The 16489-nt window shown below is 37.9% G+C and overlaps 3 protein-coding genes across 4 annotated transcripts; 2 read left to right on the top strand and 1 right to left on the bottom strand.

Moving 5' to 3' along the window:
• Nucleotides 1-787: 787 nt before the first annotated feature.
• Nucleotides 788-5489, top strand: LOC111492069 (probable 1-acylglycerol-3-phosphate O-acyltransferase). Its single transcript, XM_023141246.1, has 9 exons — nucleotides 788-1107; nucleotides 1548-1784; nucleotides 2427-2473; nucleotides 2670-2788; nucleotides 2876-3036; nucleotides 3608-3717; nucleotides 3794-3893; nucleotides 4940-5063; nucleotides 5150-5489. The coding sequence occupies exons 1-9, from the start codon at nucleotides 911-913 to the stop codon at nucleotides 5273-5275; spliced, it is 1221 nt and encodes a 406-aa protein (XP_022997014.1). The 5' UTR covers nucleotides 788-910; the 3' UTR covers nucleotides 5276-5489.
• A 217-nt stretch (nucleotides 5490-5706) lies between these two features.
• On the top strand, nucleotides 5707-10496 carry LOC111492068 (protein ACCUMULATION AND REPLICATION OF CHLOROPLASTS 6, chloroplastic-like). Its single transcript, XM_023141245.1, is given in 6 exon segments — nucleotides 5707-6341; nucleotides 6523-6747; nucleotides 7003-7257; nucleotides 7339-8278; nucleotides 8944-9077; nucleotides 10032-10496. Coding segments are annotated over 6 exon segments (2340 nt in total). The 5' UTR covers nucleotides 5707-5846; the 3' UTR covers nucleotides 10323-10496.
• A 740-nt stretch (nucleotides 10497-11236) lies between these two features.
• On the bottom strand, nucleotides 11237-16435 carry LOC111492485 (kinesin-like protein KIN-7G). Of its 2 annotated transcripts, XM_023141834.1 has the most exons (13): nucleotides 16394-16435; nucleotides 15727-16030; nucleotides 15345-15434; nucleotides 15174-15274; nucleotides 14982-15095; nucleotides 14827-14908; nucleotides 14688-14755; nucleotides 14486-14551; nucleotides 14267-14391; nucleotides 13797-14133; nucleotides 12365-13384; nucleotides 11867-12180; nucleotides 11237-11770 (listed from the first exon to the last, which is right to left on the bottom strand). In XM_023141834.1, the coding sequence occupies exons 2-13, from the start codon at nucleotides 15932-15934 to the stop codon at nucleotides 11449-11451; spliced, it is 2847 nt and encodes a 948-aa protein (XP_022997602.1). In that variant the 5' UTR covers nucleotides 15935-16030; nucleotides 16394-16435; the 3' UTR covers nucleotides 11237-11448. The 2 variants fall into 2 exon arrangements, with proteins under 2 accessions (XP_022997602.1, XP_022997600.1); XM_023141832.1 differs by lacking the exon at nucleotides 16394-16435 and having other exon boundaries at nucleotides 15727-16237.
• Nucleotides 16436-16489: the final 54 nt, after the last annotated feature.

Genomic DNA, 16489 nt, shown 5'->3' on the forward strand with positions numbered 1-16489 from the left:
GCGATACGTAACAGCCCAAACTAGACAATATCTGCTAGTAATAGGCTTGAGTTGTTTCAAGAGTACGTGCTAATTATCGTTGAACTATGTTTTACCAAAGTTTCAATTATATTGATAGATTTGAACTATGCTCATCTCTTATCTATCGTCTATGATTAACATAATTTTGATGTGTTTTAAGGAATGAAACATGAATTGTTTCTTAATACATTTTTTCAGGTTTTAGCAAAAAAGAAAGGTAATAATTTCATGAATTAAATTATTATTTTTATATACAAAAATGGTCTTTTAAAATGTAATGGTTTAAAGAGCTATTTATTACGCAATAAACTCTGATGACACAAAATAAAAGGTGGAAGAGTTTTTAAGTTTTTTAATATAATTTTTCATAATATATTAAAATTGAATGGTTAATTATCTTAATTTGAAAAGGCATGGAAAGATGTTTTATGTTTAATAATTTTATTTGTATTAAAATAAAATTTAATAAAAATTGAAATAAATGATTTCCATATAATTTATTTTTATAAAGTCGAGTCTTTAATTAAAAATAAAAAGAATAAATTATTTGCACGTTACGTCACTGCGAATGTAAGCGCGCAAAGGGATCTAGCAATCCTCAAGGAGCGGATATAACAAAACTTCCGGATTTCTTATTCTTCCACGCCATTTCTGCAATTAATCACCGCTAATAATTATAATTTTGCAGGAGTGGAAATAACAATTTTTTTTTTAATTAAATAAAAAATGAAACACAAAATCACCAAATATCTATTTTTCTAATTTTTTAATTAATTTGCTTCCTCGCCAAGTCGACGAAGTCATATGGCGGGCTGGTGGACGAACATGGTTCACTATTTATAGGACGGAAACTTGAACGGCAGAAGAATGGTTGAATTTTCATTTCTTGATGACCATAAATCGTCTGCGGATTTCGAGCTCATTTGCGAGGATGGCTGAGGAGATCAGTAAGGCAGAACTCAGAACTGCCACTTCTGCTGCAGAGAAGGCGCAATCGAGATCTCTTTGGCCCTCTGTTCTCCGTTGGATTCCCACGTCGACCGATCATATTATCGCCGCCGAGAAGCGACTTCTCTCTCTTGTCAAGTAATTTCTCTCTCTTCACCTCTCCTAAAACCATAGAGGTCTTTTTGAAAAAGAATTCGATTGATTGTTAATTGGGCGACGTGTTTGGTGTTTGGGGCCAGATTCTGGAGATGGAATTTGTTGGTTACTGGAATAGTCGCTCCGGTTAGAGTTTTAGGCATTTGCGATGTAATTTATCGTGACGTTTTTAAAATTTATTTAGTGAATTGCGACAACATTTCGAAGTTCTTTTTAATTCGAAGGTCATTGGATTTCATGACAACTAGAGAATTCGCATTTCTTTCGTTTAAGGCACGCTTTGGAAACTGGAATCCAAAATTGCTTATCCATGTTATCATTTAAGAGCTTCATTAGGAATAGATATTAATATGATTCGAAGTCTTGTTTTGTGACAATTTTTTGCCTCTTTATTTATGTTATTGGAATTTATGCAATTTCAGAACTCCCTTTGTCCAAGAACGGGTTAACATTGGTTCTGGCCCGCCAGGAACGAAAACTAGGTGGTTTTGTTCTTCGAGTGATGAACCTAGATATATCAACACCGTGACATTCGAAAGCAAAGCTGAGTCTCCGACTCTTGTAATGATTCATGGTTATGCTGCTTCTCAAGGGTTCTTCTTCCGGAATTTTGATGCTCTTGCCAGTCGCTTCCGGGTCATTGCCGTCGATCAACTTGGGTGAGCTCAATCTTCTAAGATAAATCTTTTAATTTGATGTCTAAGTTTTATTTAAATAGGCCATCTGGGGTAATCCATGTTTTATTCCTTCGCTGTGATTTGTGCTCATCGTTTGATAAGCCTTCTATTAAGTACGTATATATGAGAAGGCGCGATGGAGAAGAGTGGGGAAAAAGATGTCATTACAAATTAGTTGGTGTGGGCAGTACGTTCATGTTGATAGGGGGAGGATGTGAGCTCAGAGGGGTATCTTTTTTGCTAATCATTTTGTGAGGTTATCCTGTGGGAGAGAGGGGAAGCTCTAATATTCTTCCATTGACATTGTACCCTTGTTGATAAATAAACTGAGATCCCACATCGGTTGGAGAGGAGAACGAAACATTCCTTTTAAGGGTGCGGAAACCTCTCCCTAGTAGACGCGTTTTAAAACCTTGAGGGAAAGCCCAGAAGTGAAAGCTTAAAGAGGACAATATCTGCTAGCGGTAGGCTTGGGCGGTTACATAAGCTCAGTTCATGTCATCATTTGTTTTTAATGACTCGACTAATATCAGGTTCTCCACCATCAGTACGGCTGTCTTTTTTTTTCCTATAATGAATGAGCAACATAAATGTACTGAAGTTTCTTTACTTGCGTGTTTGTAGGTGGGGAGGGTCTAGCAGGCCCGATTTTACATGCAAAAGCACAGAAGGTTGAGTAAACTTCCATTCGATCTCTTAGTAGTTCTATTATAGCAAGGGGTTTTCCTCTTCTTTTGTTTGGTTTAATAATTATTATGGAAGCTGCGGTAATGCACAATATTATATGGAAGTGAAACAAGCTATGTCTCTTGAACTTCAAACAATTTATGTTCTATTAAGGTTCTGATTCTTATGTTCACGATGCAGAAACTGAAGCATGGTTTATAGATTCTTTTGAGGAGTGGCGAAAAGCAAAAAGCATCAGCAATTTTGTTTTACTTGGACACTCATTTGGTGGATATGTTGCGGCTAAATATGCTCTCAAGGTGATTGCTTTTGCAATTCAATTATAAGAACTAAGCATTTATGATCGCCTTTGTGATTTCTGAGGTCACAGTCATTTTCTTTTTCAGCATCCTGAGCACGTCAAGCACCTAATTTTAGTTGGACCTGCTGGATTTTCTTCGGAGTCGGAGGTGAAGTCTGAGCGGCTTACACAGTTTAGAGCTACTTGGAAAGGAGCGGTTTTGAATCATTTGTGGGAGTCAAATTTTACTCCACAGAAGCTTGTTAGGTATTTTCTACATTTATTTAAGCTTTCGGTTTATTGATTAATTCGACAAAAAAACCTGTTTCTTTACTCTATTGCCATACTTTACTCTTTTCTTTAAGAGTTGGGACTTGGGATCAATTTTTGGCTAGTTCATCCCAAACAAAGTATGACGCACGCCATACTTTACTCTTTTCTTTAAGAGTTGGGACTTGGGATCAATTCTTGGCTAGTTCATCCCAAACAAAGTATGACGCACGCCATATTATAGTTTCTAATAACATCATCTGATCTTATAAACTCAACAGCATGACTTCAGACAATGTTTTTTAACCCATAATTCATTAGACTCTATAAAAGTTTGTCTTTCCATCATTTCATTTTTAGTGTAGTTGGATCGTATATTTTGGTTGAAAAGGTTAAAAGAAAGGGGAAAAATTAGACTCACGTTCTGTGTCATTGCTTAGCTTTTGTTTTTAGCTTTGGTACATTCATAATACTGGACAATTTTTTTTAGCTTGTGCCACTATATAATCTTTTTTTGGCAAATTTAAGTAATGCAAGACTCCTAATCTCCTGTCTCTGCATTTCTTAGAGGTTTGGGCCCTTGGGGTCCAGATCTTGTTCGCAAATATACAAGTTCGAGGTTCGGGACATACTCAATTGGGGACATATTGAATGATGAAGAATCCAGATTGTTATCAGGTAATGGAAGATAAAGAGTTGTATATTTGGCCCCAAAATATGACTTGTTTTGACATTTCCCTTTTTCCAAATGAAGATTATGTATATCATACGTTAGCAGCTAAGGCTAGTGGAGAATTGTGCTTGAAATACATATTTGCATTCGGTGCGTTTGCTCGGATGCCACTTCTACAGAGGTTTGATTACTTTACTTTCTGCCATTTAAAATTGTGTTGTACCTTCTTTGTTTGTTGAAATTATGTGCCGTCCAATTTTACTTTCTGTTCCATTTTTTTTAAAAAATATTATTGTTTTCATGAGAAACAAATATATTATTGATGTGTTGAAATATACCAAAGAAAAAGGGAAACCCGAGTAGGAGAGGGTCACAAAATGATGGCCCCTCTAGCTAGTCAAAAGGTCATTTATGTTAGAAAACACCACTCTCCACAATGATATGATATTGTCCACTTTGAGCATAGTCTCATTGCTTTGCTTTCGGTTTCCCCAACATGCCTTATACCAATGGGATGTATTCCTTACTTAGAAACCCATGATCAACCTCTTAATTAGCCGAGTTAGGAATCCTCTCCCAACAATCCTCAATGACTTAAACCGTAACTAGAAAAGGAGGATAAAAAACATTTACACCAACTTAAAACCATGACATAATCATCATACGAAAAGGCTGAAAACACGTCCCTGTCAGTCTTCCTGTCCCTTTCCTTCCAAAGACACCAAAGGAACGCCTCTCCTCATCCTGTTCCATTATGTTTGTTAGATTTGGTCTTGCTACCTGTCTATTTAGTTTTACAGTGACCACAATAACTTCCTTATGGGTGTCTTTTCCTTTTAATTTTGGGTCTCTCTGTAAGCTTGTGCAAGTAGCTGCATTTTGAACAGTAAACTTATTATGCATCTCTGTCTATGTATAGCACTGTTTCTTTCCATATATTTAGAAGCTGAGAACTCTGGTTTATTATTTTAGAAGAACAATAGCTCTAAGCGAATGCAATTTTCTTATAGTTTAATTTGAAAAACTCTTTGTAATAACAAGAAACAATATTTCGTGAATTAGGGATTACCTCTGGGGAATAAGCGCTTGTGGAGCTCAACCTCTATAACACTGTCTAAAAAAGAAAAGTACATAAAATTCACTAATACTAAATCGCTTAGTTTGAAAGTAATTAATTGTGTCCATGATAAGAATATCTGCATGTCTGATTACCTTCATTTTGCTCAGTGCATCTGAATGGAAAGTTCCTACAACATTTATATACGGTTATGAAGATTGGATGAACTATCAAGGCGCTCAAGAAGCTCGCAAAAGTATGAACACACCGTGCGAAATACTACGCGTTCCTCAGGTTTTACCGTCCTTCTTGTTCTCTTTAGATAAGAATATCTGTATTTTAGCATCCATCTTATAAGACTATTCTTATTATGACTGCAGGCTGGTCACTTTGTGTTCATAGACAGCCCTAGCAGTTTTCACTCGTCAGTGTTCTATGCGTGCCGAAGATTCCTCTCTCCCGAACCCGAGAAAGAATCCTTGCCAGAAGGTATAATATCTGCCTGAAGTCTTCACCAAACATTTTGGATACAAATTCAAAAGGAGAGAACCAAACCAGTTCATGGAACAAATTGTTTTTTACATCAATTTTTTTATGTATTATATTTATGAAAGTTGTGTAGCTTTTGTGCTTTTTATAGTTTAATATAGCACTTTGCAGTACAAGACTTGTATGTTCCAAAAAATGCTTACCACTTTTATATTTGAGTAGCTTTCTTGCACTGCAGTAGCCCTTCAATAGATACGAAGAATAGATGTCCAAAAATACATAATATAAACATAAATCAATTACTAAAATCTTATTTTATTATTAGAAAAGTTGAAAAGAAAAAACGAAAAAAATTACGTTGGCGGGAATCGAACACGGGCCTTTTTTTTTATATTTAATAAATATATTATTTTATGAATTTATATATTTTTAGCGGGTGATTTACGTTACTCTTGCACTTCGCGACCTCTCGCCAGCGAATCCACGAATTGAACTGAAGCCATTTTCAGAGACAAACTCCACAATTCACCAGAGATCACTGAAGAAGAAGAAGCCTTGTCTTCGCTCCGCCGGAGAATACGCATTCCGATGGAAACAATGTCGAGCTATATAACCACTGGTCTTTACAGCCGCTCACCTTTCACATTTCCACGCCTTAAACCACGACGTCTCAACCACTCCGGCGGGGGTAGCGTCTCCGTAAACTGCGTTGCTAGCAAATGGGCTGAGCGACTACTTGGAGATTTTCAATTCCTCTCCGGTTCCTCCTCCACCGTCACTCTCTCCCCTTCTTTCCCTCCTCATATTGCCTCCCCCGAGCGCCATGTTACAATCCCCATCCATTTCTATCGAGTTCTTGGAGCTGAGACGCATATTATTGGGGATGTGATTTGTAGAGCTTACGAAGCTAGAGTTTCGAAGCCGACGCAGTATGGGTTTAGGCAGGACACTCTGATAAGTCACCGGCAGATTCTTCAGGCAGCTTGCGAAACCTTGGCGGATCGTACTTCGCGAAGAGAGTACAATAAAGGCCTTTCGGAAGATGAAGATGGCACCATTCTCACGCAAGTTCCTTTCGATAAGGTAACGTTTGTTTTTACATTTGCTATGTTATAATCAATGTAAAAGACAGTCTTGGTTGGTTGAGTTATATTATGCTTTTCATATTGTGTAGCGAATGTCAGTTGTTCCAGTACCTGGTCAGGCTGTTTGCTATATAACCTTAGCTGAGCAGATTTTGTGAATTGGAATTGTTAATTTGCAGGTTCCTGGTGCTTTGTGTCTGTTGCAAGAAGCTGGAGAGACAGCATTGGTTCTTGAAATTGGAGAGAGCTTGCTCAGAGAGAGGCTGCCAAAGTCATTCAAGCAAGATATTGTCCTGGCCGTGGCTCTTGCTTATGTTGACATATCAAGGGATGCTATGACATTATCTCCTCCTGATTTTATTCAGGGCTGCGAAGTGCTCGAGAGGGCCTTGAAGTTGTTGCAGGTAAATATGATTGCAACTTCAATCCCACCCATTGCCATTTTCAAGAGGGCCTTTTAAGCTATCTTTTCTTTTTCTTGCACAAATTAGCAAGAAATGGTTTACGTAAAGAATGATGATCATTGATCTCAATGTTAAGCACTGAGTAGTGATGAGAAAAAGGCATAAATAAAGACTACATCAATTGGCTTTATAAAGTCATGCACGAAATATAGTTTAATTATGCCGATTAAAGAACACTTACCTTCGGCAATGTAGGAGAGTGCTAGTCGCCTTGCACCTGATTTGCTTTCACAAATTGATGTGACATTGGAAGAGATCACACCTCGATGTGTTCTGGAACTGTTAGCTTTGCCTCTCGATGAGTGGCGAAAAAGAAGGGTAGAGGGTCTTCATGGAGTGCGCAATATTTTGTGGGCTGTTGGAGATGGGGGAGCAACAGCTATTGCTGGTGGATTCACCCGTGAAGAATTTATGAATGAGGCATTTGAACGAATGACAGCATCTGAGCAGGTTTGTGCAGCATTAAAATCTTCATAAATAGTCCTCTCTTTTGCTGCTTGTTACATTAAGCCTCTCTTTTTCTGTTCAAAGGTTGATCTCTTTGTAGCTACACCAACAAATATTCCTGCAGAATGTTTTGAAGTGTATGGAGTGGCACTTGCACTCGTGGCACAGGCCTTTGTTGGCAAAAAACCGCACCTTATCCAAGATGCTGATGACCTCTTCCGACAACTTCAGCAAACTAAGGAAGCTGTTGTTGGGACTGCTTTCACAGGATATGCACCTCGCAAGGTTCATTTTGCCCTTGAAAGGGGGCTATGTTCCTTACTTTGTGGAGAACTTGATAAGTGTCGATCATGGCTGGGCCTAGATAGTGAGACTTCACCTTACAGAAATCCAGCTATTGTAGATCATATTCTAAATAATTCTGAAAATGATCTTCCGGGGCTATGTAAGCTGTTGGAGATGTGGTTAGCGGAAGTGGTGTTCTCCAGATTTAGAGACACGAAAGACATTTATTTTAAGCTTGGAGATTACTACGATGATCCCACTGTTTTGAGGTACTTAGAGAAACTGGAAGGAGTTAATGGTTCACCACTAGCTGCATCAGCAGCTATAGTGAAGATTGGTACTGAGGCTACTGCAGTTCTTGATCACGTGAAATCCAGTGCTATTCAAGCACTGCGGAAGGTGTTTCCCCTCGGTCAGAACAGTTCTAGGCGTGAGGCAGATGCAGAAACGTAATATATTTTTCCTGTTGTAAATAGTCAGGTGCCTTTAGTGAGCTTTGATGAGAATGAGAATGAACGTACCAACTTATCTGAGGTTTCTGAGAGAGCTAAAGCTGGCGAAATAAATGATGAAAAACCAATTACTGATCAAATTAAAGATGCAAGTGTGAAGATCATGTGTGCTGGTTTGGCAGTTGGGTTGGTGACTTCGGCTTGTTTGAGGTTCTTACCTGCTAGAAATAGCACAACTCCTCTACTTAAAGAAGCTGGTTCTTCTAGCGCATCAACTACCAGTGTAGGTATGGTCATTTCAGATTACTACGTCCAGAATTTCTAGATACATCTTATAATAGTGTATTTATGTGTTGAAGATGGCTTTATGCTCGGGAGAATTCGTGGTAGGGTTGTTTGAACTATATTTAGGCATAATCCTTTTTGTTTGACTCCATCGTTTGCTTTATATTCTTCCAGTGGGAATTGTCTTGAATTGTTCAAGTCACAAGCACAAGGCATTTCATATTTTTATTTTATGAACTTCCGTTGAATCTGGAATGTGTTATAGTTGAAAGTGGTTTATCTTAAACTTTTTTAGCTGTTAAGGTTTCATTTATTTTTCTGGTGCGTGATTTGCATGGCTACTCCTTGTGGCTTTAAAAAATTGCATATGTTTTTCCCTTCCGTATGCAGACCAAGTTAAGTTCTTCCTCTCCCTTTTAGCATTATGGTCTGCAAATTGGGTTATGGTTAGTTTTTCAGCTAGAAACTATGAATTATAAGAAGTCCAAATGCCAGTTTTTTTCTTTTCTTTGTCATATATTGTTTTTCATCTCGATACCCAATCTGATTTCAGTTTCCAATAGCCAACATGTCTCAACTCTCGATGATTTACAAACTTCTCTCCCGTGTCAACTTCATGGGAGGAACCTGGTCTTTGAGTTTCATAACATGATTTTTATTTGCGCAGCATCTGAAGTTGAAAAGTCCAGCGAGGAGTCGTCTAGAATGGATGCACGGATTGCAGAAGGTCTAGTTCGCAAATGGCAGAGCATTAAGTCTCTGGCTTTTGGACCTGATCATTGCCTAGAAAAACTACAAGAGGTAAGGATGTTCCACCAATCGTACATACAAAATTATCCTGTTTTGTTGTTTCATTCTGAGCTGCAAATTGACACAATGGCCTTCCCCCCTCCCTTTTCCACAGAAATAAAATAAAATATAACGGATAAAAAACCCATTTAGTTTGATCATTAATGTACAAGATTTTCCTGTTGACATCGTTGCAATTCTAAGAGAATGATCCTCATAAGCAAACATCTCAATTTTTCTGGGGTGTTTTATCTTTCCAAACGTGATTCCATTACCATCAATTTGTTTTAGTGCTTAACTTCATCCTCTTATATGTTATGGAATTTCTTGACAATTTTGTCACCAAAAGGTTCGTTATGATTTATCACGGATAAAACACTTATTTATCCTTTTTGGTGGTGATTACAATGGATGTTGAAACTATATGTTAGAAAGATAATGTAATAATCGAGTCTAGGTAAGAAATAAATAAAGAGGATAATGTCTGCTAGCGGTGGGTTTGGGTTGTTACAAATGGTATCAGAGCTAGACACCGAGCAGTGTGTCAGCAAGAATGAAACAACAAGGGGGTGGATTGTGAGATCCTATATCGGTTGGAGAGGAGAAAGAAGCATTCCTTATAAAGGTGTGAAAACCTCTCCCTAACAGACGCATTTTAAAAAACTTGAGGGGAAGTCCTTGAAGGGAAATCTCAAAAAGGACAATATTTACTAGCGGTGGGGTTGGACTGTTACATAGAATCATTGTTATTGTTCAGTTTAGAGTAAAGGTAATTCACTACATCCTTTCATCTTTGAGTTTATTAAATTTTGGAGTGATGGCGTCTTGTCATCCAATGACGTTCTCAACTTGTCTTGTTTTACTCCTGAATGCATTGATGCAAGTTGTTTTTGACTGAATGCATTTTTTCTTTCACTTATGTTTACATTTGTAGCAAACATAATGACATTATAATATCTTTTCCAGATATTAGATGGTGAGATGTTGAAGATCTGGACGGATCGTGCAATCGAAATTTCAGAAATCGGTTGGTTCTATGACTACACACTCTCAAATCTAACCATTGACAGTGTAACAGTATCTTTAGATGGCCGGCGTGCCATGGTGGAAGCAACTCTTGAAGAATCAGCTCGTCTCATTGATGTAGGCCATCCAGAACACAATGACTCACACAGAAAATCCTATACAACAAGATATGAGATGTCATATTCCAGTTCTGGATGGAAAATTACCAAAGGTGCCGTTCTTGAATCTTAATTGGATGGTTATAATATATTATTAGCCTGTAAATGCATCTCTTCTGGATTGTTATAATCACAGCTTTTTTAGTGTCTGTGAAGAGGAAGAGAGCTGGGAAGACTCTTTGTCGAGACTTATGGTATTTTTTGTGTTAATAATTCATTTATTTAATCTTTTCTTATAGCAGTTCAATTCAAGTTTGTCATAATGTTTCATACACATTATTAATATTTATGATAATCTGAATAAATCTTAGGAAGACTGAGCTTTTGGTCCCTCTCTTTATGTGACGCTCATTCTCTTTCTTTATCTGTCTTTGTTTGTCTCTTTTAACTCTTCCTCTCATCAGTATCCCTCATTGTTCATTGCTCTCTTTTTATGCTATCTTACATTCTTTATCTCTTCATTTTGTTGTCCACTAAATGCAACGACTCAACAGCATCGAGTCTACGGGTAAAAGCTTGGCTTAGATATTCAATTTAGATTTGGAAATCGAGCTCCCACAATTAGAGACGTGTAAGTCTTAATGGCAGGTTTGATCCTCGTGTGAATTATGGAATCTACTTATAATGTTGTTGCTGTTTACACAAGGTGGGGTTATTGGGTCTTGGCTAGCCCATTCAATGCAAGAACATGCTTGAGGTACTAAAAAGAGTCAACCGAAACAGCTTGATCGGTTAAGACTTTTACCCTCGATCAAGAGGTGAGGTGAGGTTCGAATTCTCCCACTCTTATTAATAGTCTGTTGGGAGGACATCAGTGGAAGTCAAAGATATTCAAGATAAATCTTTCTAATGTTGAGGAGTGGTGGGTAGTTTTCATTAAATACGGTAAGTTTGGGTAGAGAGAGATCATTCATTATAGTAGAACCTTAGAGGGAAGCTTTTTCAATAAGTACTTCAGCGATCTTTCAGTTGTACACAGGAGGTAAAAAAAAAATGGTCTTCTTCGTTAGTATTCCTCGCAAGTGTGTATATACACGTGAACAACAAGAGGTCAATTCAAATTACAACATGAACGGTGAAAAGTTAAAAGAGAATCTTATCCATCTTCTAGGGAATTTTCATTACATAATTGGATTCTTCTACTAGTCTGGATGAGTAGAGGCATAAAAAATACGTACTAGGATAAGAAGGTGCAAAGTTCAAAAAGGAAGAGACAGGTTCCTTCTCCGGGAAAAAGAACTTTGATGTAAGGATTGGAGTGAGAAGGATAGCCCAAACATCTCCCTTGACACCTGATCAGAGTCCACAAATCCAATTAGCTTTGCCACAAGGGCAGCACTTTCTTGTATATGCTCCATGTCCTTCGTTCTTGACCATAGCATTCGTGTCAACTGTATGCTTCGTTGCTTCGTCTTCAAGTCGATACCCCACTTCTCGTAAAGCTCGTCTCTTTCTTTCACTGTGAACTTCTTTTTTATTCGCCTGGCCAACATATCTCTCTCACGGTTGAGAGCCTTCAAGCTACTCCAGTTTTACAAAGCTATTTTAGTACTACTCAATAATCACACTGGATGAGCTCAGGATTTTGGTTTAAAAACGAAAGAAATAAGCACATACCTCGAAGCTTGCGTGATGGTGTTTCTTCCCGATGCATCAGTTGATCGGGAAATGGCTTCCCTTATAAAGAACAACCTTCTAAGCTCTACTTCCATGTATACAGCATCCGAAGGGTCTCCTTTAAAAAGGATGAAGAAATATGATCTGTGAGCCAATGGTACGTTGCAAGCATCCCAAAGCTCAATTATCTCTCTTTGTTGATCTTGGAACTCTAAAATCCACTCAGAATCCGACTCAAAATCTGGTGCCTCTTCCATGTAAAATTCTTGTGTGCTTTCTTCTGGTTCATCCTTCTTCCAGATCATTCCCAGCCTCTGTCATATATACACTCATTGGGATCAAGAGAAACATACCAACTCTACATTTCTCACGATAGTGATGAAAATGATATAACAATGGAAGAGAAAGAGAATCTCAAAACGTTTATGATTTGATTTGCCAATGGTCACAGAAGAGAATGATACAAAATGTAAAATACAAAAGAAAAAACAAACTCACCGAACCGGATCGCTTCCTTATCCGAGCTTTGCCCTTTCCTTTTTTTTCGGGAGAAAAGTTGACAACACTAGTATTATCATCATCATCTTCATCTATTATTTGCAAAGTCTTAGCTTCTGAACTGTGACTACATACAGATTGTGAGTCCATGGTGTCCATATTTCCACACCTTAAACCGCGCTTTCTCCAACCGCCTTCTTCTGGTCCAGAGAAGTTCACGACAGATCCAACAATTTGAGGTTTCTGATCCATCTCTGCCTTTTCAATCCAAGAAGAAGGTGGTGGTATGGTCAGTAAAACAGTCAAACAACTTTTGCTTCTGGCCAACTTTAAGTTCTGAAAACCAGATTTTGTTGTTTCCTTTGCGCTGAGAGATAGCTCAGAAGGATAAATATTTACAATACAATTCAATGTTTTCTGCGTCTCAGCTGTTTTTGGCACAAAACCGCTGTAAGTAAAATCTTCGTCAAATGTAATTATCTCCGTGTTCTTCCTTTGTGGGAATACCACTTGATTAGTGCCGGAAATACTAACCATCTTTTCTTCACTGTCCTCCAATCTAGCTAAACTTAAATTACCATTTTCGTTTAGAGTTTCTTTTGGTTCTTCCAGTTCAATGCATTGAACGTCCTTACAACTATCTTCATAATTTGCACGAACACGTTGAGCAATCTCTTCCCAGTCGTTATATGGATCAGGTCCAGCCAGTTCGGGAGTACTGCTATCTAGTAGAAAATTGTCCTCGTCACTGAAAGAGAATAATAGAGGATCAACCACCTTGTGAGGGCTATTCTCTTCTTGTACATAAAATGTGTCAAAGGTTTTGAGGCTTGAGTTGTAAGAATGTAGATCGAGATCGACATCGACATCGACATCGAGATCAACTAGATCTGGTACTGTTTGTACTATATTTTCACTTTGCTTAAATATCATATCTTCTCCGACAGAATACAATAAATTCTCGATTCGATATTGAGCAAGATCACGCTGCCGAGTCAATTCCCTGATCTCTTTGTCCATCTGAGTATTTATAAACAAAGACAAAATAAGGCACAATTACAAGAGAGACCACATAATCAACATAAACCAGATAATCTAGAAACAACTTCTATCTAACTCTAATTCCCATTTGTCAAACAACTAATCAATTTTCATTAAATATTTTACCTCATCACTTTCCTTAAGGGTCAACAATTAGAAATAAAAGGAGCTGAATTTACCTTCTTTCTGTCCAAGTTAGAATTTACAGAGGCTGTTTAATCATGTTCCAAGTGCAGAAAAAGTAGAGTAGAACGCTGTACCAATAAATAACTTAGCGCTGCCTGATTCGGGTTATTCTCCTTTTGTTGAGAAAAGTGTTTCAAATAGATTTCATATATAAATAGGAAACCTATTTGATTAGATTGAATGAATGTAGGAGCTAAATCCTCACCTGCTCAATGACAAGTTCTTTCTCTTTCAACAAGGCAGTAGAATCTCCTTTGCCAGGAAGTGGCTTGAAGTTCTTCATTTCAGTCTCAAGTCTAGCCAATTCCCTTTGCAACTGCTTCACCAAAGCCTTATCTGAGACCACCACATTGACATGTGCATTTGTACTCACCGCTTTTGCACAAGTAGCAAATAGCAATGTATTTCTTGATTGTTCAACATGGATACGAGCAGGACTCATAGTACAAATGATAGCTGTTCGACCATTCCCCCCTAGAGAATTCTGCAGAATACGTGTTAGCTTCGAATCTCTATAAGGTACGTGCCCGTTCCTTCCTTTGCTGCATTCCATTCATAAACAGAGAATACAGGATCATATGTTTAGTTTTTCTTTCTAATGAAGCAGAAATGAAAAACAAGAAACGAAATCATTCCATTTCTTCCATCAAATATGTGGATGGAAGAAAACCAAACCTTAGTTTGCGAATTACAGTTCCCAGAGCCAGCAAACTACGGTTGATATGGCAACCTTCTTTTAGTCTTGTACCAGCAGACATTGTTTGAGAAGCCCGTTCACTTCCAGCAAGATCAACAAAATTCTGTATAAAGAAGAAAGAGAAAAAAGTCTTTTTTGTTTAGAAGAGGATTTCTCAATTAATTGAACTTCCAAGAACAGGTCCTTTTTTTTTTTACCACTGTAGCCGTGAGACTGCTTGAAGTTCCAGACTTCTGGAGTTTGCGAGCAGTGCTTTCAATTGTCTGCAGGAATGAGATCATTTAAACGACCCTTAATGGGAAATTTAACCACAAGGTTTAAACATTGTTTTGATCCTCAAACTTCTGGGAAAGAATTTAACCCAAATTAGTAAATTAGTAATTTTCATGGCATACTTACTAGCCTTAGGATTTGATGTGATCTGGAGCTAGTTTCATTCAGAGACGTCTCCCCTATCTTTCTTTGAACTGCTTAAAATGTATCTCAGAGATAAATGCTCAGAGGTAAATTTATCAAAGGAAGAGTTAAATATTTTCACCTTGACAGAAGGAAAGAAGCTCCTGGAGATGGCCCCTGTCTTTCAATGTCTCCTCTATAAGTTTCTCAACAACAGTTCCTTTCTGCAACATTATGCCATTAAAATCTCTACCCATTGTTATAAATGAACAAAAGAAAAATGAAAAGTTTATGCACCTCAGGATCATCAAGCAGTCTAAGTGGGACACTTTCAAAGCTAAGGAGATCTCTAACAGCTTCATTGTATATCTCAATCGCTGAAAACTTCAGCACGAATTCTCTATCTTGATGCTACGATCCATAAGTTTTGTCGAGTTAGACGTGTCATATAGCGTATTAAATTTCTATAGATTCGATGATAAAGCTTACCTTCTCAATGTAATCATAAATGTCTGTCACAGAATACTCGGTGACTCCATTCATGGTGTAAGTCTTTCCACTGCTTGTTTGCCCATATGCAAAAATTGTTGCTGAAAGTAGAGGCATTGTGATAATATGGTAGGCATATTCAGAAACAGAAACAGAGATAGTATTATTTACAGTTAATGCCGTTCACCACAGAAAGAGCTACTTCTTTGGCTCCTTCTTCATAAACTTGCTTTGTTGTACTGTCACACCCAAATACTCTATCTAATCCACCAGGTAGATGGCAAAGAAGAACAAGCAAACAAACAAAAAACAAAAGAGGAAAATCAGATCTAAAAACCTTAGAAATGATTATGGCTTGATTAAATATATGTTTTGGATTGATTTTGAATATGATGAACATGGACATGGACTTTGTTAGATGAACCCGACTTTCCACAATGGTACGATATTGTCCGCTTTGAGCATAAGCTCTCGTGGCTTCCAATGAAGATAGTATTCCTTAATTAAAAATTTAGGATCATTCCCTAAATTAGCCGACGTTTGTGTTTCTTACCGAATGTGTAAGTTTGGGGAAACATAGAGCGGTCCGGTAAAGTACTTCGGAATACGACGGAGTTATTGTTGATGCATTCCCAATCGGAGGAGTCGTTTTTGGCCGATTCCTTGTCGTTCAATGGCCTTAACCTAATGGAAACGCGGATCGTTTCTTCTAGGGTATTTGAATCGTGAACAATCCCCCGCATTGGCTCCTCGCCTCCCATATTGTTGCTCCGCGCTTTTCTTAATTCCAGAATCGATCGGCTCTCCTTCTAGGGATTCTCAAAGCCTCAAGAGAAGTCTCCTGTTCAAACGAACTCCTGGAGAAAACAAAAAGGAATCAAAAATTGAAGATGAGATTCACCAGACAGTTCGATTTCGAGCGGGAAAATCGTAAGGAAAAAGTGGCTTTCCGCCTTCTCGTCCTTTTCCAGAAGATGATCTGCAAAGAAATAAAACAGAGGAAAAAGAGGGGAAGGAGAAAACAAAAATGGCAAAACAACAACTAAGCTTTTCGCTCCATTCCATTCCCCGCTCTCTCTCTCTCTCTCCTCTCTTTCTCTCTCCTAACTTGGGATTGCAACTGACCGTTGAAAATAACTACCATCCCCAATTATATCAATGCTCTATTTACGTTTTTACCCTCCATCTCTATTTTTCAATGGCACGTGATGAAATCAAACCTTGTTCTAGGAAGAATGTCGGTCGGTCTTTTCTTTCCTATAATGTAATTACAAGGTTGTATTTTGACTTTAGAGGTACGAGAAAACCATACCATT

The sequence above is a fragment of the Cucurbita maxima genome, unplaced genomic scaffold, assembly GCF_002738345.1.
Source record: "Cucurbita maxima cultivar Rimu unplaced genomic scaffold, Cmax_1.0 Cma_Scf00017, whole genome shotgun sequence".
Lineage (NCBI taxonomy): Eukaryota > Viridiplantae > Streptophyta > Magnoliopsida > Cucurbitales > Cucurbitaceae > Cucurbita > Cucurbita maxima.

Excerpts from the sequence above, each read along its gene's own strand:
- LOC111492069 (XM_023141246.1), top strand. The coding sequence starts at position 911 with ATGACCATAAATCGTCTGCGGATTTCGAGCTCATTTGCGAGGATGGCT. Across the intron at positions 1,785-2,426 it reads ATTGCCGTCGATCAACTTGG|GTGGGGAGGGTCTAGCAGGC; the intron begins GTGAGCTCAATC and ends GCGTGTTTGTAG. Across the intron at positions 5,064-5,149 it reads AAATACTACGCGTTCCTCAG|GCTGGTCACTTTGTGTTCAT; the intron begins GTTTTACCGTCC and ends TTATGACTGCAG.
- LOC111492485 (XM_023141834.1), bottom strand. The coding sequence starts at position 15,934 with ATGGGAGGCGAGGAGCCAATGCGGGGGATTGTTCACGATTCAAATACC. Across the intron at positions 15,275-15,344 it reads TGTGGTGAACGGCATTAACT|CAACAATTTTTGCATATGGG; the intron begins GTAAATAATACT and ends CTCTACTTTCAG. Across the intron at positions 11,771-11,866 it reads ACCATCACGCAAGCTTCGAG|CTTGAAGGCTCTCAACCGTG; the intron begins GTATGTGCTTAT and ends AAACTGGAGTAG.